Source organism: Amblyomma mixtum, chromosome 3, assembly GCF_055824585.1.
Source record: "Amblyomma mixtum isolate Tamu chromosome 3, ASM5582458v1, whole genome shotgun sequence".
In the NCBI taxonomy this organism is placed as follows: Eukaryota; Metazoa; Arthropoda; class Arachnida; order Ixodida; family Ixodidae; genus Amblyomma; species Amblyomma mixtum.
In genome coordinates this window covers 112,745,262-112,772,235 of record NC_143014.1, presented here as the reverse complement: position 1 = coordinate 112,772,235, position 26,974 = coordinate 112,745,262, and the positions used below count along the sequence as shown (strand labels likewise).

The 26,974-nt window shown below is 46.1% G+C and overlaps 1 protein-coding gene across 1 annotated transcript in view; it reads right to left on the bottom strand.

The window, feature by feature from the left end:
• The window catches only part of LOC149351441 (MAM and LDL-receptor class A domain-containing protein 1-like), a 177,537-nt gene that overhangs the window by 12,685 nt on the left and 137,878 nt on the right, over window positions 1–26,974 (bottom strand). The window contains 12 exon segments of the mRNA XM_089580756.1: window positions 2–127; window positions 699–873; window positions 3,110–3,291; window positions 8,367–8,483; window positions 12,032–12,187; window positions 12,262–12,355; window positions 12,600–12,767; window positions 14,537–14,643; window positions 20,188–20,438; window positions 21,648–21,831; window positions 23,997–24,249; window positions 25,563–25,726. Coding sequence (XP_089436882.1) covers window positions 2–127; window positions 699–873; window positions 3,110–3,291; window positions 8,367–8,483; window positions 12,032–12,187; window positions 12,262–12,355; window positions 12,600–12,767; window positions 14,537–14,643; window positions 20,188–20,438; window positions 21,648–21,831; window positions 23,997–24,249; window positions 25,563–25,726 — 1,977 coding nt within the window.

Sequence of the window (26,974 nt, the reverse complement as noted above, 5' to 3'; positions counted from 1 at the left end):
CCGCAGTCACGTTCGTCGCTACCGTCTGAGCAGTCCCTCTTCCCGTCACAATGTTCGAACTCGGCAATGCATTGCGTGAGATCCGCACACATCCATTCGCTGTCCGTGCAGCTGCTAGCGTGGTGATCTGCGCAAATGTAGAAAGGAAAATTACAAATATGCTCCCTGGAAAAAAAAAAGTCTATCGCAAAAAGCTGAACTGTCGTCCAGTTATTACATGATGTACGGAAGGTGCCTGCGCCTTCCAAAGAGAATTAATCTCTATCTTGCTGCTTATCGGAGTAGCACATAATACAGGATCCTTCCCTCACAGTGCAACCACTTCCATGCTGTTTGCTCTAAGAAACTTTGACGCCCAAATTACATTTCAGCGCATTATGCCCATAGAAAAGAGTTTACGAAATTGCCCCCTGATACCGTGTATGCTAATAAAATAATTTGACAGAATAAAGCTCTACGTTCTGCGTAACTCTCAAAAATACAGCTCTTAACAGCACTTGCGTCGTTTAAAACGAGCTTTTACAGTAGAATCTCGATGTTCGACTCCAAAAAGCGATTTTTTTTTGCCTAACATGGCAAGCCGGCTTGTATTACCGGACCACACATTACCCATCTTGTCTTTTGAACGCCACAGAGCTGCGTAGCACGCGCACTCTTCAACGGGATCGTTTCTGAGGTAACTAAATGCTTCGCCTTACCAGGTCTGCACTTCTGGTAGAGGAAATCGTCTATGTGCATGGCTGCGCGCTCTGTTGTACCCCACACAGCTTCCACGATCACACCAAACTGGATCCGTCTGCCAAGGAAGATTTTGACTGGCTCCCAACGGTTCTGAGCCATTTCCTTCTCAGCCAAAGAGAAGACTTGATCGATCTGGGATAAATAAAAAGATAAATGCAGGAATACAGCGTGATTATGTGCGATGAAAGATTATTGAAGCCCCACTGGCTCGTGCCAAATATGTCAAAGCTCCCAAAGTGGCAGCTTTTATTACTAAGAGTAATGTGTAAAGAAAACAAACCGGTAGCAAGCATGCGCTCTCTTAGTTCGTTATCAAAACTACTTATATCCCTCTCACACCGGTAAATCTAATGCCTTTCGAATCGAATGGCGTTGGCATTAATGTCAGAAACCGGCTGCTACAACGGAATATTCAATGATATCAGGTTCTAATGACGTTCGCCGTAGAATGAGCTTGGTGTACTCATTCGTATTCGATCCCAAACTTCATGCACACTTGGACATCAAGCACGCAGCAGAAACAAGCAAGGCGAAAGAATAATCTGTGCACAGCCAAAGTTAAGTGCTTTATTTACTGAGTTCTGCTGAAAAAAAAATTAATTTTGGTGTGAACCGATTCGCACTGGAGGCTACCGTGGATAGCTGTTAGTATCGGTCTCAACAGCAGCCGAGCGTGAAGCATGGCCCTTCCCGCGACCATAGATCATTTTGAGAATGTTTCTTGTTAGTCAGCGTTTCACACGCGTTTAGCTTGGAAGGGCTTAAAGCTCTAACTGAGGATGTTACCGTTTGGATGTTATTTACCCGCTTTGCGCATCTCCGCGCTCCGCCGTGCCGGTCACATTTTTTGTTTACATTTATCGTATTTGTGGCTGACTTTACACTTGGCTTGGCTTTTCATGGCTAGAGGGCTGCATCATGACTGGAAATATTATTTCACGTTAATGATATCGCGCAGAAATGTTTTCATCAGCTTTAAAAATACTGAAAAACAACTTTAAACACCTTTGATGGGCAAGGATGCCCCTCAACTGTATTAATGTTTTTTTTTTCACTGGTCCTTACGGCTATAATTTGCGAAGTACGTCATTTTTTACTATCTAGCCCCGAAAGCGACCGAATGACTTGATGCGTTGAATGCCGTTCGATTCGACTGACATTCAATCTTCCTTTCCGATAGGGGTATTAGAAGAAAGGAGAGTAGAATTCACTCCTTTATATCGCGTATGGTGAAATTAAGGAAAATTTGATCCAAAAATTACGGCACACTATTATCAGAACATCACTGCCAAGTTAGCTTAGAAGACAACCTACATTTGAAGCCGATTTCTTCGGCACTTCAACACATCGTCTAGGAGCAAAACGACCAGTTTACATATGAAGCGCAGTTGTACAACACTTCTTCCTGACGGCGTCAGGCGGTCGAAGATACATGCAGCAGCCTTAGCTCGCCATATTCGCTAATGCTAAGCAGCAGAACAGACTTGCGAATCCCTTTCGGGTAAGATTATGCCCGCGCGTAACCCTTCCGATGCACCAGGCGAGTACTGTCTGCAAGTTTTGCGAACGTGCTTTCTTTCTTAGTTTTTATCGGCTCTTGATTACTGTCATTTCATGCTCGGATGACTACCACCAGCTTATGCCTCATGAAATCTGGGAAGCAGCTTACTTTATGTATATATGCTCAAGACATTGCCATGCGTGTTTGTATGATCAGCTAGACGATGAGCCGCATAAGTACTACGAAGTGCGTGATGCCCGTTTTTGCTCGTTTGCTTGATCGCGCAAGCCCGTTTTTCAGGCGCTTTCTGAAGTACGAACGAATGGCGTTTCTTTTCGCGCGGCGGCACTTTCAGAGGAGTGCCTTCACAATCGTTTCTAGAACAAGGCATAGAAAGCCTAAAATAGCGCGCACAGTCTTCAATGCTGTATTGTCAATAAGTTGTGCATGCATGGTCTACACTGTATAGACTTTGACTATCCTATGTGGTAAGTGAAGCGAAAGGACCTTATAGTGTACGCCTTTGTCTCATACTATCCCAGTTGGAGAAGTTTATAACAGCGACCATAAATTGGCTAAACCATCCTCACTTTTAGCGAATAGTCGCCCTTCAACGTTATTTCAGGCAAGTATTTTAGCGTTCTCGTTGATGATAGCCTATAATGCAGTGTAAACGTTGAGGGAGGTGGTAACCCATTCCTGCTTCATGTTCTGAGCGCTCATTGATGCGGTAAATCACAGCTACAAGTTCATTTAAACGCAATAATGTACACCATTCAATACACGTCAAGTGTGGCAGGTGTAGGAATCCACTGCATGAAAAAGAAATATTTAGGACAAGAACAAAACGAGAAACAGGGTTAATACCTTCGGTGAAGCCTTGGCTTGCTTGACGTACACATTCAGGAAGGCCATGCTTATCTCTTCGGGGGAATAAAACCAGAAAGAGAAGCTGCACTCTGGCCCAGATTCTCGGAAAATTTCCGAATGCAGCTGTGCTCGCGCCCCAGTTGGCCTGGGGACGCCAACGCCTGAGTTCAGGTAGTGGCCTGCACGAGCGGAATACGAAAGTAGGCTGCAAGTGGGCAAAGTTGCTCTGTCGGACCGACATATCCGCGACAATGGCCAGAGTAAGACGAATGGCGCACGTGGAGCGTCTGACAGTAAGGCACTCCTGCACGCTCAGCATTGAATTATATAAGCAACGACATCAAGACAAAACTTTTCGTGACTGCTTTTAGGACAAATTGCGAGCTTAGGATTGCCGTAAATATATTTACCTAACTGGAAATGAAAAAAAAAAGAGCATAGCTGTCACTTGCGTGAACCGATACTGAAGTATTATAGGTCAAAATCAAATGAAGCAAAACAATTTTTTTCATATAACAGAAGCCTGCTCATCCCATTCTTTCTTGCGAAGCTTTGTAACTTCAGATCAGAGACTTTAAAGTTGACTCTGAACTTCAGTTCCAAGTGGCAGTTTATGCAGCGGTATTGCTCGAATGCGCCGTTGCTGCAAGAAATGAACATTCACCGAGGTAAGGTGAAGACACTTCACTTTCACTTCACTTCACTTTATTACCTTAAAGGCCCCCAGGATTGGGGGTATTAAATAAGGGCTGGGTTACATTTAAAAATCAGATTGAATAAACAAAGAAAAAACGTCAGATACAAATATTATTCGCTGTTAAAGGTAGAAGCTAAACAGTTCGCAAATGTTGATGGGCAGGTGATTGCGGCGATGTCGTGTGGAAGGTTGTTCCAGTCCTTGGCTAAGCGTGGAAAGAATGACGATGCAAATGTAGTTGTACGCGTACATGGCCGGGCTACTTGAAGGGGATGACCAATGCGGAGGGAAATGCGTGCCGGCGGATTTATGTAGGGAGGACGACGAAGTGAGCTGAAATAAAATTTGTGAAACAAGCACATACTAGTAATACGACGCCTACAACCCAGGGATGTTAATCCTGCCTCTGCTTTTAGTGCTGATATACTGACATTATATGAATAGCACGAATGTATGAATCTTGTGGCTCGATTTTGTACTGATTCTAGGGAATTTATTAGATAATTTTGGTTAGGGCTCCAAATAGCAGAGGCAAATTCTAATTTAGAACGGACAAGTGATTTGTAGGCAAGTAATTTTAGGTTTTGTGGCGCATGACGTGGATGTCGTTTTAAGAATCCAAGGCTTCTGTTAGCGGATGATATGATTTTAGTGACATGCGCGCTCCAGGTTAGATCATTGGACAATGTTACTCCGAGGTATTTGTAAGTCTGAGCTAATTCTACCGTGACGTGCGAGATTTTATAGGAGAACAAGACAGGATATTACGTTTTCGGTGAAATGACACGAGTTTGCATTTATTGGGGTTTAGTTCCATGAGCCAGTTGTTACACCAGTCCTGTACGCTGATTAAGTCATTCTGGAGGGCGAACTGATCAGAGGGATTTAAAGAGAGACCATGCGGATCGCGAGTGCAATGCAGAATCAAGGCCATCACAAAGAGCACTCCAACGAGAGTGCTCGAGGGAGGCGCAATGGGCTTGCTCCCGCTCTAGCTAAAGCCCTCACTCAAGGGACTCCCTCCGAAGTTTTTGATCAACTCGCCTCTCTCTACCTCCCGCCCCCTCTGGCACCCTCCTACCCGGTGTACTCGGGTGGACCTAACCCCGATCTGGACCAATGCTTCACTCTCCGGGAGCTCGAATCTGCTCTCGCTGCTAATTCTACACGCTCGGCTCCCGGTGAGGATGCCATTACATACACCACACTTCGCAACCTTCCTGACTGCGCCAAAGAATTCCTCCTTCAAACCTACAATGAGGCCTGGGAGAGCGGCTGCTTGCCGAGCTCCTGGACATCCTCCCTTATTTCTATGATTCCAAAACCGGGCAAACCTCCCTCTCTCTCTAACCTCCGCCCAATCTCTCTGACGTCGTGCGTTGGTAAGACCCTTGAGCGAATGGCTCTGACTCGCCTCTCTGATTTTCTTGAGGCACGGGAGCTCTTCCCCCATTCTCTCATTGGCTTCCGACGCCGCATCTGTGCACAGGACATGTTTCTGATTCTCCAGCAAACGTTCCTGTCCCCTACACCTACTCAAATTTACGTACTTGCGACCGTCGATGTTCGCAAGGCCTTTGACGGTGTTTGCCACGATCACATCCTTTCTCAACTCGCCTCTTTGGATTGTGGCTCCCGCATGTACTCCTATATCCGCTCATTCCTCTCTAAACGTGTGGCTCGCTTTCGAGTAGATACCCACTTGTCTAACCCACACCACCTCACCCGTGGCACTCCTCAAGGTGCTGTTCTCTCTCCTACCCTTTTCAATCTCGCTATGGCCCCTCTTAGAAGACTCATTTCCTTGCCGCTCTTTTTCCTTTTTTCCCCTTTGTTCCCCCCCCCTGCCTTGTCCTTCCTTGGAAATGCCCCCCCTCCTTTCTCCTTCCAGTGCCAGCCCCCTTTTTTTTTCCCCCTTGTTCTCATTTCCCTGTACCACGCTGACTAATCCTTTTATCTGAGTTTTGCAGGTTCACCCAGCGCCTCCCCCCCCCCCGTCGCAGCCCCTTCAAAGCCTTTTGTCCATTGCACACCCCCCGGATATAGGTTGTTCCACTATTGCAGCCTAGCGAATGATGATTCACCTCCCTCCCCTTCCTGACACGCATCCCCTCCCACACCACTTTCCTTCCCCACCCCCGGGGCCTTCCTCCTCGGAGCGAAGGCCCTATATAATCCCTGCCGATGATGAACGCTTTGCCCAGACGAAGACAAGTCCCCTTGTCGAAACGTTGGCTCCAGCAACCTGAGGTTTTCCCCTCCCTTGTTCATTTTGTGATCCCCAAGTGTAGGGTAGCCAACTGGGCATCGCCTGGTTAACCTCCCTGCCTTTCCGTCCTTTTCTCTCTCTCTCTCTCTCCCTCTCTCTCTCTCTCTCTCTATGGCCCCTCTCGCCTCCCAGCTAGCTGAAATTCCCGACCTGCATCATATATTTTACGCCGATGACATCACTCTCTGGTGTTCATCTGGCTCTCCCGGTCACGTACAGGATACCCTGCAACGTGGCCTAGATCTCATCGACTCCTTTCTCACCACCGCTGGCCTCTCTCCTGCTCCTGAGAAATCCGAGCTTCTCCTTCTCAACCATTCCTCCTACCAGCGCTCACACAACCACTTCGTCTCTCTCCACCTTTCTGGCTCTCCCATTCCTGTCGTCACACAGTGCAAAGTTCTTGGCTTCCCTTTGCATGCGGCTAAGAATGTGCAATCCCTTCACCGCGCTGTCACCACCTGCCACTCTGTAACTCACCTCCTGCGGCGCGTGGTCACTCGACGCTCAGGTCTCCACGAGGCTCACGCGTGCCGAGTTGCCCACGCGCTGGCCCTCAACAAGGTCTTGTACTTTGCACCCTACGCTTCCTTCACTCAGACTCAACGCTCTCGAGACTGCCCTTGTGGGCCTCTACAAGGCAGCTCTCAACCTCCCTATCACTACCTCTACCACTAAGCTCTTTGCCACAGGCCTCTTCCATCCTCTTCGTTCTCTTCTCAGTCTCCATCGTGACTCGCAGCTTGCCCGGCTTTCCCTTACCCGTCAGGGTCAGTGGTTATTGACTCAAGCGGGTATCTCGCCCATTCCAATCTCCCCGTTAACCTCTCCTATTCCCACCCCCGCTTTCGTATCCTTCCCCTCCCGACCAGCATGTCCCCCGTCCTGCACGCCGGACGTCGTCATGCGGCCGCACAGCACCATTCCCCTCTCTTTGATACCCAGGGTGTAGCTTACACGGATGCCTCCTTCGTGGCTCCTCGAGGTTCCTGCGGCTACGCCCTGTACCATCCACACCTCCCTGCTCCTGAAACCCACACCAGCGGGCCGTATCTACACCCTCCAGACGCATTGTCCCTCGAGGTCCTCGCCATTGCGCATGCCCTCCAGTCATTTTCCCTCCTTCCCTCTCTCCAAGAGTACACAGTCTATTCGGACTCACAAGCCGCTATACACCACATACAGAAACGCACCCTGACCCCTTCTCTCCAACAGGAGGTCGAACGAGCGGTCTCCGCACTGCAGCCTTCCATCGTTTTCCTCCGCTGGGTCCCTGGGCATTCAGGGATTGACGGCAATGAGCTGGCCCATCAGCTCGCCCGCGACACACTTTTCCGGGCACCGTTGATCCCCTGGCCCAAGCCCTCGGAGGACGGTGGGAGACTCACCCTTCGCCGCACCATAAAAGAGGTCTACCTTGAGCTCCGCCTCGACAAACGCCTTTACCCTCCCCCTCATCCATCACTCACGGTGCCGGAGTCTCGCCTTCTTCGGCACATTCAGATGAATGCAGTTATCACCCCGTCCCGCCTCTTCCTCTATCGCTATCGATCGGACCCTTCCTGTCCCAACTGCCCCTGTATCTATGCGGACCTGCCCCACTGCCTCTTCTATTGCCCGGCTGCTCAGCAGTCGGGTTCCTTCCCCCCACCCTCTCTATCCATCACCACCTGGCTCGACTGGTTTGGCGCTGAAGGGGAAGAAGAACAGCGGCTTCTGGTCGCCCAGGCGGTCGAAATGCTCGGCCTGTAAATTATGGTCGATTAAAAGTCTTTTACTACTTACTACTACTACTACTGATCAGAGGCGTTGTTGATAGTGCGATAGATGACACAGTCATCGGCAAAAATACGGACGTTACAAGAGACATGCGTTGGAAGGTCATTAATGTATATTAAAAATAATAGCGGACCAAGGACTGATCCTTGCGGGACACCTGATGTTACCGGAACAGAGCTAGAGGCTTGATTATTAACGTTAACAAACTGGGTGCGGTTAGCCAGGAATTCGCTTATCCACTGTAATATGTTAGGATGAAGGTTTAACCAGGACAGTTTTAGTAATAAGCGTTTGTGGGGTACTTTGTCAAATGCTTTCCCGAAGTCCAGGAATATTGCGTCAGTTTGTAGGTTACAGTCAAGGTTCACATGCAGGTCATGGATGAAAATAGCCAACTGTGTATCGCACGATAGGTTCTTACGGAAGCCGTGTTGAGCAGGATGAAAAAAATTTATAGAGTCAAGTTATAGAGCCTTAGTGACTTTCCCAACACGTAGAGCACATCTTACCCTTAGCAGTTCCTAGCGTGTGATCCCCGCGGTCTCCACGCATTCTGTACCACCTCTCTTCTACGGACAGGGAGCTGTACCAGCCACAGAAATCTTTCTCGAAGTCGCAGCTCGCACCTGGAGATGATAATTGTAATGTAAGGCAAGGTTATTTCGCTCCTGGTTCTCAGTCATCTCTCTAGAACAGTACAGATGCGTCCCAGAGCATTATTTAAACCGGAACAATCCAGAACAGAAACCACTATAGGTTTGTTTGGGAAGCGTGTTCAGCTTCTTAGTAGAGCATATTTAGTGAAAAAAATTACACAACAAACTTCAGGCCTTAAAAGAGTGTTCGAAAGGCCCGAAGGGTTTCGAAACGAAATGTACATTACACTCAGTGTACGAGAGTTTAACCAAAAGGAAAAGAAAAGGCAGGCTAAGAAATGTAAGATGGTAAATCCCTAACGAATCCTCGAACACGCTTTGCATTCAGAAAGGAACGCGATCTGTGATCTAAGAAATCTAAATCCGTTAACTCTTTCGCTACCGCGGAAAAATGGCCGATTTGGAGTGCACTGACAAAAATTTTTTTTTTACAAGAAATAACAAACCTAGCGCGCATTACAATACATGAAAATGTAGCTTATTAGTTGCACTTCTGAATGAAATAAACAGAAGAGTCATATGTGCAAAGGTACTTGAGTATTTATTAGTCAAATACGGCAAAAACACGAAAAAGTATATACAAAAAACACAAATTACCGGCTGCACTTGGCCGGAACTTGATTACAGGAAAACTGAAATATACAAATTGTTTTGCATGTCTGTATCTTTCATTCCTCCGAGTTTCAGTTCTGAGAAAAATTTTTTGCTTTTTCTACGGCCGGTCAAGTTAGGGGTCATGACTGCGGTGCCACTGTGCGAAGCAATCACGTGATGACGTAAAGCAGAGGTTTACTTTACAGGTACTGCACACAACGTTCGTTTTTTGTTCACGTTTTCTGCTCTGATAGCAGACCTTGCAGTTCCTTCGTTTTTTCGTTTTTTCCGGTTGGTGACGGATTGATTGTATGGGAGAATAGGGGGCGTGGCCTTCTTTTACTTCATCATACTCGAAGATTTGTTGCATGAGCTGCTCTCTGAAAGCCAGCTGATCAAATTTGGCGTGTTGGGCGAGCTCTGGAACATCCGGATGATCTCCTCGGTGTGCTTGGTACAGAATAAAACTGTTCACGCAAGCGATGTCAACACAGTGGAAAAATAGAGTTTTCCACCAGCGCACGCATTTTCTCAAGACGTTGTATGTGCCAATTATCTGATCAGATTTGTCAACGCCCAACATTCCGGCATTATTCATGGATCAGGAGAGGCTTCTTGATGACTGTCACGGTCCACGTGTCTCCTTGTTTCTGCCTTCGTTTAGCGGGAACATGCTGGTTAGCTGTGTGTATGGTGCTCATAAGGTTCACAGCACGCCGGTCCTTCCATTGCATGTACAGAATGTTGCCATCCCGAAGCCACCGGACGTCTCCTCGCTGGGCTCGCCTCTCCCATGTGATGTCCTTCAACTCGGATGGGAAGCAGCGGCGGTCTTTTCTGGTTGTGCCACATGCAAGAGTTTTCCGCTCAAGAAGGTGTTCGAAGAGTTTGGTTGACGTGTAGAAATTGTCCATGTAATCCCGATAGCCCTGGTCAAGGTACTCCGCGCATAGTTTGCTGACTACATCAAAAGCTAGACCATGCGGTCCTGCTACCTCACGTTTGCTAGTGTAGACAGAAAACTGTAGGGTGTACCCTGTTTCGGAGTCAGCCAATACCCACAATTTATAACCCCACTTCGTCACTTTATCTCTCATATACTGTCGAATTCCGGATCTTCCTTTAGATTTGACCATTCGTTCATCAACGGAGAGGTCACGTTTTGGTTGAAAAAAATTTACTGACGTTTCATTGATGTGCTTCAAAAGCCAGGACACTTTCCATGTCTTGCCAAAAGATGCAGCTGCTCCTGAATCCTCCGGGTCCGCTACATGAAACAAAGCAAGCAAAGCGAAAAACCGATTTCGGGACATTATTTTTGATGGAAGAAGGCCAGAATAGATCGCTCCTGTATTCCAATAGAGATGTAGTCGCGGCACGTCAACAATTCCCATGTATATGATGATTCCAATAAACTTCAGCATCTCCAGTGGAGTCACCTCTTCCCATGAGCCGTCACGCCGAGAGTATGTTGGCTTGTCCAAAATCTTCATCCATGCGTGCTTGTTAGTGCTTTCACAGAGGGTCTTCATCACCTCGGCCGTGAAAACATCAAGAAGAAGTCTAGAGGTCGAGCGAAGCGCCGAGCGCCACTCCGCAGCGATGCGCCGATATGGACTCCTGGTTGTCGCCTTGGTTGAAACGCGACTCGACCTTGCGCATTCGGCAAACTGTCTTGGCCATATGTTGTGAAGACCCTGAAGCACAAAAATAAACCACTGTCATCAATTACAAACCCCATGCACCGCAGAAAACAAAGAGTGAACGAAAACAAAACTTACGTGCGAGTATGCGCTGATGTTCCAGGCCTCTGCAGCGAAGTCTCGCTGTCGGAACTGAAATCCGACGTTTGCACATCGTTGTCTGACTCCTCACCACTGCTTTCGTCGCGAAAAACGGCATCAGAAGCGGCCGAAGTGCTTGGTATGGGTTTTCGTGTTCGAGGAGCGCGCGACGAAGCGGACGCCATTTTCGCGTTCCGACGCTGCTCACCCCGTTCAAAGTTTCATTTTTCACGGCGCCCCCTCATGTCGAAACACCCAAACAACCACTGAAATCAGAAGAGTAGTCGTTGAAGACCACACTAGATGGCGCCGCATGTCCGCAACGCTCCGAAATCAGCGTTTTTTTGGCGGGCGATTTGAATCGATCCTATGCGAACGATCGCCTATGGCGCGGTAGCGAAAGAGTTAAAGGTGCACTGAAGAGGAATCTGAACTCGTCTTTTTGCCGCGGGAACTCGATCTACACGTTCCGAGCATTCTTAGAAACTTCGATTTATTGCCCTGTGTGGTTGATTTTCCTAATTAAATCGAATTAACGTCCGGCTCCCGCCTTTCTTTTTTAATTCTCCCTCGTACGGTGGGCGGAGTCGACCAACGCGTGGAGTGCCTTGCAGCCAGCTCCGTGGAGGCTTTGCTTTCGCTTTATTTTGTTTTTTAGGTTTCCATGAATAAATAGTTTCATTCGCAGATAATATAGCCGCAAAATAAGCCCGCAGAAATAAAAAATACGCGCGGACTATTTGCTTCTACGGACTACTACGTATTACTCCGCCGATGGCAGAGCGGCAAGCCGCCGCGGGACTGGCTGAAAGGCACTCCACGCGTTGATCGACTCCGCCCACCGTACGAGGGAGAATTAAAAAAAAAAGGCGGGAGCCGGACGTTAATTCGATTTTATTCGGAAAATCAGTCACACAGTGCAATAAATCGATGTTTCTAAGAATGCTCGGAACGTGCAGATTGAATTCCCGCGGGAAAAATACGAGTTCAGATTCCTCTTCAGTGCACCTTTAAAGCCTGAGCGGTATTTTTTGCTGATGGCCAAGAGGATTCTGTCAATGGACACGTTTGCCCGGACCTCTTGTGTTGGTGTCATATTTCAGGCTGGCGTTCTGCCAGGATGGCGCAGTTTGTACCTACCGCAGTCTCTTTCGTCTGTGGCATCTTTGCAATCCGGAATGAAGTTACATCGCTGCAAAGGCAAGTAGCAGCCGCCGTCAATGCACTGCAGCTGCTCAGGGCCACATTTCCCGCTCGGCGACGTTTCATTTTTGGTGTCTTTTCCGGGCAGCTCACCTGTCGCGTCGAAAAGTGACACGTGAGAAGCTGAAGCTATGCTGTGCAGCGCTGAGTAATCAACCTAAACTTACTGTTCGATCTTCGACAGCCATCTGTCATAGTGATGTCGTCTACGGCGGCTCCTTGCAGCGCTCCATTGTCAGTGAACACTGCTTGAATGACGACCTAAGCAGAACAGGTGAAAACAGCAGATTTTACACAATTCACTAACGTCAGTTATGAGACCTATCTGTGCGGTATTTTTGTGCTGTAAAAGAGGTAAAGGAAGAGGAAGACTAAGTATCTGTGAAGGCATCTTCTAGCAGCCGTCACTCGACATCTCCTTCGCACTTTTTTTGGTGCCTGATACACTGGAGAAAGAGCTTTTGCAGTGCAGAGTTTCGCCGTACCATGAACAAAAATGGCTTACCCTGAAAGTCTCATTCGGCGTGCCAAACTCGATGTCCGCGCGATTCCAGTAATTTGGTCCCGTGGCTGGCAAAGTGAGCACGTGAGAAAGACCACCATCTCCAAGGCTTGTTTGGCGGTATACTTGCAGCGAGACGCCTCGTTGAGGCACGTTGTACCAGAAGCGCACCTTGAGCACAAAAAAGCGCAGAAGTAAAACAAAGGTAAGTTACATGGACAAATATGTTAGGCCACTATAAATTTCCAGGCAAGCCACCTATCTATCTTAAGACAAAGCCTGCTCTCATGTTTGGCAACTCCAAGGAACAGGGAAAGTAATTTAAAAAAAAAACATTTTTTAAGCACAGTGGAAAGAGTAATATTCTAGAGGCCAGATCCTGCAATGATTTCGTGAGAAACGTCGTAGGAGACGACTACTGAGCATTCTTTTAACAGTGGATGCGCTCGTTTTTGTGTGTCCCGATGTTGAAAACTACGATCAGCCAGTGCTACGGCTATTACTCACGATCAAAAGGGAAGAAGTAAAAGTTTATATGAACCCGATCGCCTGACAGTAATTAAACATATTTATTGCAGCGTATAGCGCCTACTTCCGTACTCACACACAAAGGCGTTACGGTGCAATGACGAACGTTTGTCGGCGACAGTTTTAGTGGACCATGGCTGGCGCTTAGACTAAGAAATGCAAAAAACTGCGGCGCCATCTAGTAACAAGAACTCAAACCAATTCATCGAACATGCAAACGAAATGTGTCGCTCACCATCGGTAGCCGGACTGAGAGAGCGTAAACGGTAATAAAATATGACGTTCGCTTTTGAAAGGAAATAACATTGCCTACAGCCTAGCGTGATTTCAGTATTATCGCATTCGTTCAGACAATATTGGTTCAACAATGTTTCCATGGCGTGACGGTAACTTAGGCCTCAACAAACATGACGGTGCAGAATAGAGGAATCGTACGGCAAGCTAAACTCGTGAATTCGTTGCAGCTCTCTTACGAAAGTAAACGACATTAGAGCAATCTAACCCCAGAAGGTTAAGCCTGAAGGAATCCCCTTCAAGTCGCGTTAGACTACTTGCCAACACGTAGTCATATTTTACCGAGACGTGGCCACGTGTTCAAATACAGCGATAACTCTAAGGCTTCAGCGCAGAATGTCGTTAATGTCGCGCCAGGTTCTTTTATGTAATTTTAAATCCAAATTAAAACTATAAATCTTTATTTCTTCGCTGTTACAGCGCTCGATACCATAACTATGAGGCAGGGTTTCTGCATTGCCGCCGCAATTTCAAAACACAATTTGTTTATCGGTACTTTTAGAACTGAAAAACCATATCTGCACTCAACCGTAAAGCACATTTCTCTCTCTTTTTTTCATTTCTGTTTTCCATGCTGTTTATCTTGGACGTAACGCGAAAGACATGGTCATTTACATTGCAGTTGACCAGGCTCCGAAATAAATAAATTTCTTACGTAATTTTAACAATAGGATTAAGACACACCTCTTTGGTAATGATGTCTTTCGATAATTACAACTTTTACACAGGCTTATTTTTCTAAACAACAGTGTAAAAATAGCCCGACAACTTTAATACATTGTCCAAACACAAGGATAGACACTTGTCATATGTCACACGAGTGGCACTCAGCAATCGACTAATTTTGTCAAGCCAGATGATTGCTACTTGAGTTTAAAACCATGTATTAAGTCTAGTAGAATCGCATCATTTTGTATACACCATTATCAGAGGCTATGCATACGTCCAACCGGCAACAAATAAGACAATTTTTTACCCTGGTTGCCCGAATCATCCTTAGCTTCTACCTCAGGAACAAAAAAAAAAGAGCGGTACGAAAGCAAGCTCGTTCCGAAGTTTGTAAAAACAGCAAAAAAGCGATCACATAACAGCAACTGCTTGGCCGATTTGATACTTACGTGGCAGGCAATCTTGGGGTTCGTGCTGATGACGTAGGATGATAAGCGCCCTGAAGTGGTGACGCCCGTGTTTCCAACCCAACGCTTGTACACAGCCATGTAGGCGCCTAGAAAATGACATGCAGCAGAACTAGAGTGTGTCAGGAAAGTGAATGCTTCGTTATAATGGCAGTAAGCAGATTCGAATTCTCGGTTAGAGCATGAAATTTTTCGTGAACGTATCACCAATGAGACCCAAAGTGCTGGTATTTGGAGGTGGCTACAGCTACTAAATGGCTGTTACACAACTATCTGCTAAACCGAGTATGTCTATGCAATTATATAATTCTAACTGCAGCTGGCTTGTCTTTAAACTTTTTTGTTGTTTTTTTTTTCTACAGCCCTCATTGGCTCTACTCGCATGTCGTGCATCATGCTCTACTACGCATGTCGCGACTACTGAGGTAGTAGTTCACTGCTCCGTTCGTTCGTTGAGATTTAACGTCCCGAAGCAACTCAGGTTATGAGGGACGCCGTAGTGAAGGGCTCCGGTAATTTCGACCACCTGGGATTTTTTAACGGGCACTGACATCGCACAGCACATGGGCCTCTAGAATTTCGATGAGTCTGCAACCATTCAAAGCAGCATACCTACGTAAACTTAATTTGCGACGTCTTGGAATAGAATTTCTTCCGTGAGATAATAAAGTTACCAAAGATATAAGCAGCGTTTCATAACAAAGCAGCATTTGAGTATTTTATAAGGAACTGCGCCTGCAGTGTCCGTTTTTTTTTTTCAGTGGGAGCTTTCAGTGCAATATTTCTTATAGTATTCTGTGCACAAATCCTACAATGAATGTGAGAGACACAAGCCAATGAACGAGCGACTTGCTAAAATGCAGGAGGCTTCTATGAAATGGAATTCCACTAATTAAGTGTACTTTTGTTTTTTAATTTGATCCCTTCTTAAGCTGCCTACAGAGGCCCACATTTCATAGATTACTTTTGATTTTTCTCTCCACAACAGCCACAACATTCCCCCGTCACAGAACCTCACCAGACATGGCATGGTCAAGTGCGTACCTTACTTCAAGCGGCTTAAGGTAGGGAGCGTTTTTTGGAGTCATAACTAGCGTGACCACTGGTGCTTATGAGCCCCAACCTTTGAGTCGCAACGGAATGTTTGGTGCCCAAGGAGCATATTCCGCTCCTGTTGACTTATAAATTCCGTAAAATATATTTAATAAACAAATGCGAATAAGTGGACGCGCTCGCTTTTACGCATCCTGGTGCAATTATTCGTGCGCGCGATGGCGATAGCACTCCACGAGAAGGAAGTGGCAAGCCAAAAACAAATGAATCCTAATCGAAAAAACGCAAACTTTTTTCGATGATTACGATTTTAATGTTAGCAAATAGGTTTACAACAGCCTCATTACTTTTCTGCCAATATATACGCGCTGGTACGCTTTTTTTGTGTATCGATACATGCAAATGCACTGATGAGCGCCGCCATGGTATGATGGTCGCAAGTCTTTCGTTGTTCCACTCATCGACGCGATGGCAGTGTCGCTTTTCAGATTAGTTCCGTTCATACGACAACACGAAATGCAGAGAGCCTAACTTGAAATTAAATTTAGCGAAAACTAGATGTCATCGCCTAACTGATGACATACTGCTTAATTGAATCAATAAAAACCCGGTCTTTTTGCATTTCAAGCGTAATTGCCCAACACACTCTTATGGGTTGATAGTGTACATAAAGGCCGTCAAAAAGTCGTAAGTTAATGACTAGACGCACCGCTCATTGCCCGCCGCGCTAGCAGTCATGGCCATTTAATAATGCGATCCGCATTCTCTGCAACCATTGCTTGGTAGCAACATATAGCATCGTGCAACAAAATGCGGCCCCACTTCTCTCACTGCTCCCTTGACCATGCGTGGGGCGTGGTGAGACAGAAAACTCTTGCCGTATCTTGTCCCTTTAGTTGTCTGTCGTTAACAACGCTCCTGTACCAGTTTAATCGATCTTTTTGGCTGTGAAAACAAACGAAGAAAGGCGTCCCGAGCTAAATTTTGTAACGAGCCGCCAATTCCACTCCTGCCTGGTAATCGGCTTACAGCATTTCCGTCTTCTCCTCGCGCGGTTCCAAGCATATGCTGAAATGTAGGGAAGGTTTTTGAAAATTCCGCCTCAGCAGCTCTGCCTTAGTTTGTTCGTTCAGATTGCCCGTTACTTGGGAGCTTCTGCATTTGGGCCTGGTCACATGAACGTCTGCTTCGCCATGCAGAAAGCTCTTTTATAATCGAGGCAGGCTACATTGTTAAAATTTTATCGGATTCTTCTTTTCTTTAAATTATGCCTCGTGTCCTCCAGTCGTTCTTTTTGCTTTTCATATTACGTTCTTTTCAAAGCCATCTGCTCTTACTCAAGCACTCATCCATTTATGAAACTTTGATTCAAATATTAATGCTGTAAGCCCTTCCACTTGAGTCGTATGTCGTCACGGTCCGTTTTGAGGCCAATGCACCGTGGTGGGCATTAGCTATTTCGTTTCTGAAATCGGCAACAATGCCAGCGTTCGTCCATCACTCTTCCTGTAGTAATAGCGAATGCCAAGGTCTTTGTCCTTTTTTTTCGCAGTGACATACGAAGCTGATGCAGCAGAAACTGGGATGACGCCAGTGCTTGGCATAACCACCAAAAGCTGCAATTTTTACCAAACCGGCCATCACGTATCGTTTTCAGACCATGTTACACAGAACGCACCATTGAAGACGATCCTCAGGCTACACAGGCAGCACATGAGAGGTATTTTTTTTTTATCAGCGATGCAGTGAATCTTCGAAAAACGTAGCGCGAAAAACAAGACACAGGTAAGGTGAAGACAGGACACGAGCGCTTTCTCACGACTGAATTTTTTATTAGGAAGGATATCAGAATATATACCATAGATATCGAAGCGAAGAAGAAAGAAGGAAAAACAAAATAACAACTCAAAAAAAGAACAAGACGAGGAGAAAAAAGGCCGGCGATGGAAGCAGGTACATAGCATAGCAACATAAAACACGTGCACTGTTACTTGACAACCGATTGGAGGTACACAATCTCACTTTTTGTTAAGGCGATGGATGCGTCACTAATACACTCCCCCCCCCTCCCCCTTTCACGATATAGAACGCTTCAATAATCTCTCTTGTACGTTGATAATATGCTCTGTCAAGTACTACAGTCTTATCGAAAAGGGGGCGACATTTACATTCTCTGCAATGCTTCGGTAAATTTTCAAGAGCTGTTGGCGTTAAAGAATTTCTGTGTTCGAACAGCCGGACATTTAGACAGCGCCCGGTCTGCCCTACATAGTATTTTTAACACGAAAGAGGAATCTTGTAAATCACCTCTTTTTTACATGACACAAACCTAGATTTATGATTAACAGGGCAACGATGATCACTTTTTAATCCCTCTGCTTTGATGACCCGTTCCTAGTACCTAATTCGGAAAAGATCGTCCAGCACCTACAGACGTCCGACACGAGGGGGCTCCGGGCTTTCAGCATTGATGTGGAGAATCTTTACTATGATATACCCCACGATGCTCTTTTGCAAAGTGTTCGGACGTGCATCTGCGACTGCAATGATGAGGCGCGGTTCATCAATCATAGTGGCATGCCCGTGGATTCCTTTTTGGAATTGGTATCATTCTACCTGAAGTCCACATTTGTGGGTTGGAAAGGGTCGTTTTTCCTGCAAAAATCAGGGATCTGTATCGGTTTACGGGTAGCTCCGGTTCTTTCAAACATTTTCCTTAGCCATATCGACAAAACAATTGAGAGGAATCTAGACGGCCTATCATTGAACATTTTTCAGTATGTTGATGACTATTTGGTTCTTCTTCCCTCTGATCGTTTCAATCACTCTGTCGTTGACGTTTTAAAGGTTTTTAAGACATGTGGTCAAGGTTTGAGTTTCACTTTCGAATTGCCTAATGAAAACTCTCTTCTATTTCTTGACTTATCTCTTCATTTTGGCAATAAGCATCTTTGCTGGGGCTACCACCCTAGGTCTTCTAAACCTTTACTCCATTTTCACTCCGGGCATTCTAAAGTTGTAAAAAATGCAATTGTCTCCTCATGCTTACGCTCTGCTTTACTTAAGTCTTGCTATGATAAAATAGCCACAAGTTTTCATGAACAAGTTAATAGATTGACTAAGTCCGGTTATCCGCTTTCGTTGATTAGCACTAGTTGTGAAAAACTCCTGTTGTGGCTCAAGGGCAAGGATGCCAAGAGGGCTATGTTATTCAACGCGAAAAAGAAACCTGTCGTTTTGCCCTATGTACATCGTTTTTCACATGGGTTACGAAATGTTGCCAATCGATACGAGGTGGGCACAGTAATCTCAGCTCCCGTGAAGTTATCTGGATTGTGTGCGGTGGTCAGAGCGAAAGCAGAGGGATTAAAAAGTGATCATCGTTGCCATGTTAATCACAAATCTAGGTTTGTGCCATGTAAAAAAGAGGTTATTTACAAGATTCCTCTTTCGTGTTAAAAATACTATGTAGGGCAGACCGGGCGCTGTCTAAATGTCCGGCTGTTCGAACACAGAAATTCTTTAACGCCAACAGCTCTTGAAAATTTACCGAAGCATTGCAGAGAATGTAAATGTCGCCCCCTTTTCGATAAGACTGTAGTACTTGACAGAGCATATTATCAACGTACAAGAGAGATTATTGAAGCGTTCTATATCGTGAAAGGGGGAGGGGGGGGGAGTGTATTAGTGACGCATCCATCGCCTTAACAAAAAGTGAGATTGTGTACCTCCAATCGGTTGTCAAGTAACAGTGCACGTGTTTTATGTTGCTATGCTATGTACCTGCTTCCATCGCCGGCCTTTTTTCTCCTCGTCTTGTTCTTTTTTTGAGTTGTTATTTTGTTTTTCCTTCTTTCTTCTTCGCTTCCATATCTATGGTATATATTCTGATATCCTTCCTAATAAAAAATTCAGTCGTGAGAAAGCGCTCGTGTCCTGTCTTCACCTTACCTGTGTCTTGTTTTTCGCGCTACGTTTTTCGAAGATGCAATTGCTCCGACTAGCCCAGTTTAGCTTACTTATGCAGTGAATCTGGGCGATGACCCCACGCGCAAGTTCAGGTGGCGAGAGCGACTGCGCTCGCAGTGTCATCAGCCTGCAAACGCGCACCGGTGACGAAAGCGAAGGGGACGCAGCCAGCAGTGCCCGCTTGGAGCGCCTAATGTCACTTGCCAGTAATTACGCCGGGCGCCGTGGTGAGGAGCATGGTGTGAGCTTTACGAGGGAGATGCTGAAACCTTGTTCTACACGTAGCGCGCAGACGGCCTTCATGAACGAGTCGACTCAAGTAGAAACAGGCAGCAAACTTTGAAAGCCAAGGTAAGTAAGTAAGAAATGAGTTGAATTTTCGCTCTTCGCGTTTTCGTCCAGTCATCCCAGTAACACGGCTACTCCGCGAAATCGCGTCGAGGCCTTTATAACAAAAATGAATGCAGTGCAGTAAGATACGCGCGACGACGCATTTAAAATTAGAACTCAAAATTTGAAAAAATAAAATAGAGCAAGATGTACTCTTTCAGAATCAGGAAGTTAATTTCTTTTTGCATGAACATTCCATAAGAGGAAAACGTCCTTCAGACCTTGGCCGCTTGAAGTGGTGTGGTCAGTCAAAGGTAGGCTGGGGTCCGCTGCACCAGCAATCCTGCGTGACCAGAATAAGCGGACGCCTCGCTCTGCGTCGTTCGTCCAGTCCTCGCAGTGAGCATCTTCAAAAGAGCAGCGGCTTCTCACTGAGGAACAAGCCGCGAGGTTCTCATCGCTGCCATCCTCGCAGTCCCTTGTTTGGTCACAAAGCTGACTTCTTTCTATGCACCAGTTGTCCAGGACGCACCTTGCAATAAAATGTGTGAAACAGCCCGTCCAATTATGACCACTTGCAGCATGAACGCACAAAGAGAAGCTCTGTGTCATTTAGAAGACGAAACAAAGATTGCAAGATATAAAACCTGGATTGCACTTGCGACACTGTAGATGCATATCTAATGCGTAGAGGTGCTCCCCTATGTGGCTTATTGGTAGGAGGTACTGATATTTCTAGCTTCCGCTATTCGTATGTGCTTCACGTAACGCAACTGTTTTTTCTTCCCAGGGGCAGATTTAATAGCAGAGGGGCGGGGGTGTCGCCCTACTGTTTCAAGCGCGAAATTTTAGCCTAAAAAGCCATGCTAAATCCAACTTTCTTTATGAAAAATGTTCAAGAAATACATGGTTCTAATGGGACCAACCCGACCACCCCCCACCCTCCATCCTCCAACACTTTCTACCAAGAGTGACCCATAAATCTGTCGCTGTTTCTACCTGCCCAAAACTATGTATACACCAGCTTTGAAAACGCATGCGTGCTTTCGCAGCAACGTGCACGCACATACGCTCGTAAAGAGAGCATGCGGCTCCTGGCTGCTTCGTCAATAGCCGGGCGGCCGGTTTACCGTGCAACCACGAACTGCGTGCATCGTTGTATAAATAAGAGTTCCCTTAGCATGAATTCCATGTCATGAATGCTCATTGAAAGACTTCCTTATAGTGATAAAAAGACTGCTAGAGATAATATTCACAATTCATGCAAAATACTACCTAAATAAAGGCTCAGTGTAAGTAATACCAAATCCTAAGCTGCGACCTAGCTCCACTTCCACATCAGTATAGAGTAAGTTGTTTTTAATAATACGAAGTCCTTTTTCTAATGGCGTACGCTAACTACTAGGAAGATATACCTCTTTTATGCGCGGAATAAAACAATGCTTAAAGCCAACTGTAGCAAAACACACACATATAGTGCTCTATCTGCCTCTCGTGCTATCAAACAACCAGCCTAAATATCACCCTCAAGACCTACGTGCTCCATTCTTTTTTCCGCATCAGTATTTTAAAACAGCACCTTCAAGCAGCACGAACAGCAATTGAATATAATTTTCTTCTATGTTGCATGTTAAATACAGGCGTCGTGAAGAGTTTTGGCTTTTGTAAGAGGACCGATTTCTGGAAGAACCCTTTGAATGCACGTAGGAGCCAATTCGTTCATGGAACTGAACTGAACTACCTGAACTGCTCTGGCGGGCAGGTGACGTTTCGAAGTTCTGGCGGCTCGCAAGATGTGAACTCGAGGTCGTCGAGAGCTTGAACAGCCTGCTGGTTGTAACCCCTCTGAGCACGCCATGCCAGACGGGCTTCTCTCAGGATACCGATGGGCACCTGGACTAGAGTCCACTCTTTCGGACGCTGGCCTGTTAAGAAATGACATACCAGACCACATAGTATATTGCACGAAAAAAAATCCTCTGCTCCCGCTTAAGTATTTGCAGTACATGTTTGATTTCTAGTAATTCTAACACAGTGTCTAGTGTAGCATGTTAACGAGATATGAGCCTCAAAAGTCCCCAATCCGTTCGACCGACTTGAGCATATAGACGCATGGGCCCAATATCTAGCCCTGCTATACTTCAGTCGGGGAGTGAGCTTGCAACATTTTTATTAATTTGTGCCAATGGGCGGATTCGCGCAATAAAAAAGCCTTCAAAGTGAAGGTGATGGAAAGTTACTGCAGAAAATTTGACTGCCTATTTTTTTTCAACAAAGGCACGTGCATATCTAAAGTATGAAATTATTCCCCTCTACGGACATAGGTAGGTGCAATATTCATTATTTATAATGTCCGAGGCGCTTATGTGATGCAGAGGAAGGACGTTTGTTCAACTTCTTGGCACTAAATAGTTACTGTGGTAGTCGTTCAGTCTAAATGGTTGATCGAAGCCAGTCAGTGACGCCAACTGCACAAACGCACATACAGGAGGAAACCATGTCCAAAAATTGTCTCTTCTATAAAAAAAAACTATACATAGACCATAGACTTCAAAAGTCTACAGTCCGCCGCTTTTGTACGACTGCGAGAGGCGCTGGCCTGTGCTTCATATCAGACTGCCTGTACTATATAGACCACTCTACACGCTTCACGGCTTTTCTGTCGCTCCCAATTGGTCACGGCATGTAAGTGCAAATCAGCACCTTGAGTGTCTGTCGATTTCTTCGCGGTACAAAACCAAAAACAGAACGAGTGGCGGTCTCGCCGCTGTTGTCCCGACGTGTTCATCATCGCTGCAAAATGGACATCATAGTCAGCGCCCTTTGGTAATTCCTCTTGTTTTAAGTTTTAAAAATTTCCCTATAAACACGCTCGCGAAAGTGCACCTTTGTTTTCGCTAGCTTCGGCAAATCTGACATGAAGGCAGTGATCACCAAATGCAGTGAATAGCCTGCTCAAATACCCTTGAGTTTTCTCAAGTCTGTATGTGGAGCTCCTCTCCTTTCTCGTCTGGCGGATGCTGCGCAATGGGAAAGCTCTCTTCTTTTCTTCTTTCATTTAATTTTTTTTACTCTATTCACATTTTACAAAATATCTTTGCATGTTCACTCGTCTCCTAATCGCGTTCGCTCCTCTCTGTATCACGATTTTCTGGGAATGGAATGGTAGCTACAGCTACTGTCAGCAAATAAAGAGCTTTATGATTCCCACGCAGTGCGTCTCTGGACAACGTTTCCGCCCATGGCGGAGCTCGGTCGGGCGTAAATATCAGTCAATCTGATTTATTAATGCAGTTATTGTATTTGATTATAAAAGTAGCAGACCAAAGGCGTAGATTACAAAGGATTAAAATAATCTGACTACTTTCCCCCAAGCAGGCTCAAGTGGGCATTGTTTTCTTTCCGGTGCCAAATTTCTAGTTTTAGTAGCCGCTACCTGAATTAAGAGTGATTTTACACTTTTTGGTGTTAGAGGAGGGGCCATGGCAGGGGTATTCTGTTTAAAGCACTTAGGAGTTAAAGGCTAAACGTACGTAGGAGCATTACATAGGAACTAAAGGTTGAATCGAATTTAATATCGTCAGATAATACTTTATGTTTGCACTACATGCACACCGCTGGAGCGGATAGCCAGAGGTAGCGCGTTTTCCTGTCTTTCTTACTTGTGAACGTCTCTATGTTTTGCTCATTATTTTCCAAGAGGTAGCATACAAAAACGATCCATTTCTTCGTGCCCGCCACGTAACACCTCTGTACAGCTCAATAATTACGTTAACAGTTTTCCTGTACATCCGGAGTTCAAAAAATCGTGCACTCAGTTTTTATACTGCTCTGAATACTATGTTCAGCAATAAGCATACCACTGACGTCGCTGCTTCTTCGTGCGCATCATGCTTAACACAGCATTAAATGCGCAGCTGTTGAAATCATGCTGGTTTTTCTTGTGTATGCTCCATTAAACTCATTATACCAAAATAATTAATCATGTGTAGCCGCGTCCACACTACCAACTACTCAGGGCTTGGTGTGCATTTTCCGCGTATGCGCGTCGTTAAATTTCATGCGGAGTGGGAAGTATGTATGTCCTCACGGAAAGCGGTCCACAGCGGCTTCTCCTGGACTGTGCCTTCTACCGATGCGTAGCGGAGTAGTTGCAGCGTACAGTCATCAGTGCAGTAGTACCACGCCTGAAGTCGGCAGCCGCCCGCCGTGCGCGACAGCAGCCGCGACGAGTACAGCAGACTCGCGTCGGGCGTGCCTCCGTACGCCGAGTTGGCCAGCGCGTACCAGCCCTCCTGAGTGCCCTCCGAGTGGTCGATCTGGGGCCGCAGAGCCCGGCTTGCCTGCAAATCACGCACACCGTCAGGGCCCGCACTTTTCAAAGTCTGCAAGTGGCGAGAAATTATATATTTCTTTGTTTAAGCGGATGATCTGACTATATCTCGTTCGGCCCTGTGTTCATGCAAAACAACCTTCCGCAGAGCTCTGTTAGCGAGTGTTTGCTTCTTTTTCCGATGGTCTTTTATACGCTAGTCGCAGCATTGTTAATAAATTAAAAACTCATAATATGACATTCTCGCTTTCGGTAGCTGCGCACAACGAACTGGATAAGTTTATGGGCCGTCAATAGACTTTCACTTAACTCAGCGGCAGCGACTAGCACCGCGTGCGTTACATCCGCCTCAAGAGCATCGACGACGAGATAGCGTGTCACTGCTTCGCGCAGCACGGCGTCACGAGGTACTTAATCCGTCAGTCAGAACTTTAGTAAGCTCCTAAGGGACTACACGAAGAAAAGTATCTACTCGCAGCTTGTGCCTTAATAGACTGAAGCAGCGCAGCTGTAATGAAGTCTGCAGTTTAGAAATAACGCCGGGCTTAATCCATGCCTAAATCGTGAAGTCTAAAAAGTGCCTTATCGTATAAAGCTTCACCGTAAAAACCAAGCCCACTTTGCCCACATTCCGCGAACAAATATTTCGTTCCACGACAATGTATACATGCTACGCTCACAACTAGTATCTTCCGTAACATGTTGTCTTTTTAGAACACAAACTAGACGGGCACAGAAGCCTAATTAAAGTAACCCAGAAAAAAACCATTTTTTTTTGTTTCAGAGCTGAAGTGCTCTCTCCAGTTATCACCTTCTTTCTTGCCACCAAACTTTCCTCTCTCTCAGTGGAAGAAATGCGTTTTTTGACAGCTTCCGCAAAACTTTTAACAATACCACGCTTCCTAACGCTTCCAAACAAATGTCTTTGTGAACGCAAAGGTTAATACAAAATAAACGAACGGTGGACAGTTGTGAAATTTCGCAATCCTGCAATGAGCCGCGGAGTAGTACTTTACCGAAACCCATGCTGCACTGAGGCACTTCCAATGCGTCCAAGCGTTTAGGCCCAATGTACAACGGACTTAATGAAACACGAAGCAGGTTCCACCAGCAATGTTCACAAATTATTACTCAGGGTCATTTATTAGTTCAATGGCCTGAGATGAATAAATAGGCCACTGTAATTTCTACGACTGGTGGCATGGCGACAGAAAACACTTTGTTGCAGCGAAGGCCTGTTCGGCTGGTTTGCGCGAGAGCAGTTCTGTTTCTAATAAAGCAGTACGTGCAAAAAATGCGACCACGACATGTGTGAGCGCTTACCCGGTCAGACTGGTCATTAGCCTGAATCAGCTTCCATCCGAACTCGTTTTCCAGAGAGTATGTCGTGAATCGTGTGGTGCCGGAAGCAGAGCCCAGCAGAGAGGCGTTTCTTGTCACGGCCCACCCACAAAGAAGGCCATTCTCGAAGCCACAACTTCGTTGTACTGGAACCATTAGAAAGCGCAGTCAGTTAAACTACAATTAGGCCCTACAAATGCGCTTTCTCAAATTTCCACCGCATCTTTATGCAGTTCCTGGGGGGAGAGATTTATCACAAGGCCACAAGACTAAAGAAGAAGAGAAAGCTGCCACGCGCAATGAATGCGCAACGAACAGAAAATGGCTTAGATAAACGGTAGATAAAACATGTAACAGACGACTTTTGCATGTGCGTAAAAAATATAAGCACATCTTTAAAAATGGCTTTTTGAATACATGATTACAGACGCACGAACATGCTCGTGTAGGTAGCCTTCTGTGTACATATATGATAAATAATTGCTCCCAAGATAATATGCCGATCGATCAACCAACATAATGGCGGTGGTGATGTTTATGTAGCGGCGAGAATAGCCTTGCAGTTGCCTGTTGGCAATTGCTCGGCCTGAGTCGCTTGTTTCAACGAACGTGTGTGTGCCACTGTTCGATAAAGCTAAGGTCTTCTAAAATCTTCAAGGTTGTTTTTGCCTCTGCTCGCTGCTAAGTTCCCGAGCTCTCGGAGTACACGACGCGAGAGACATCTTGCACCGGAACGTTCATTCTCCTCAGGCTGCACAAGAGTGTCTCACGCTTGTCGCAAAAATGTGGGCACGCTAAAAGGAAATGATTGCCATCACCCAGGACAGCACAACTGACGCATTTAGGTGAGGTGACACAGTGAATCCTCTGAGGCCACGCAGGTGTATAGGCGGAGTTGGTGCGCAGACGATACAAGGGGGTAGCTTTCTGGCGCCACAAGCCTCGTGTAACGCGACGAGGATTCAAAGGCGGCCGAAAGAAAAAAAAGTTGTGCACCGCAAGCTGCCTTGCGAAGCTCTCGTCTTTTGGGGCAGACACTGAAGTTTGGTGGTGTTCATCGATGTGCACAAGGAGAATATGTTCAGCGTTAACTGACGTGTTCTAACAGCGCTAGAAAAAAATGCAGAATACATTGAGGAGAATGAAGACAGTGTCGGATGAAAGAGATGTTCGGAAACTAGTCAAACACCACGACGCCAAAACCACGAAATGCCAATTCGTACGCCTAAAAGACGCGGGCATCGCTGGAAAATTTGTGACGTCAAAAGCAGAAAGTTTCCCGAGGAAGGCGAGCACCAGCCGTACTTTTGCTCGAAGGCAAAAGAAGGCGTCTATTCGTAAGTCCTGCAACCGTCATATGCACAAGAGTTTTCCCATCGCCATAGAAAGGTGAT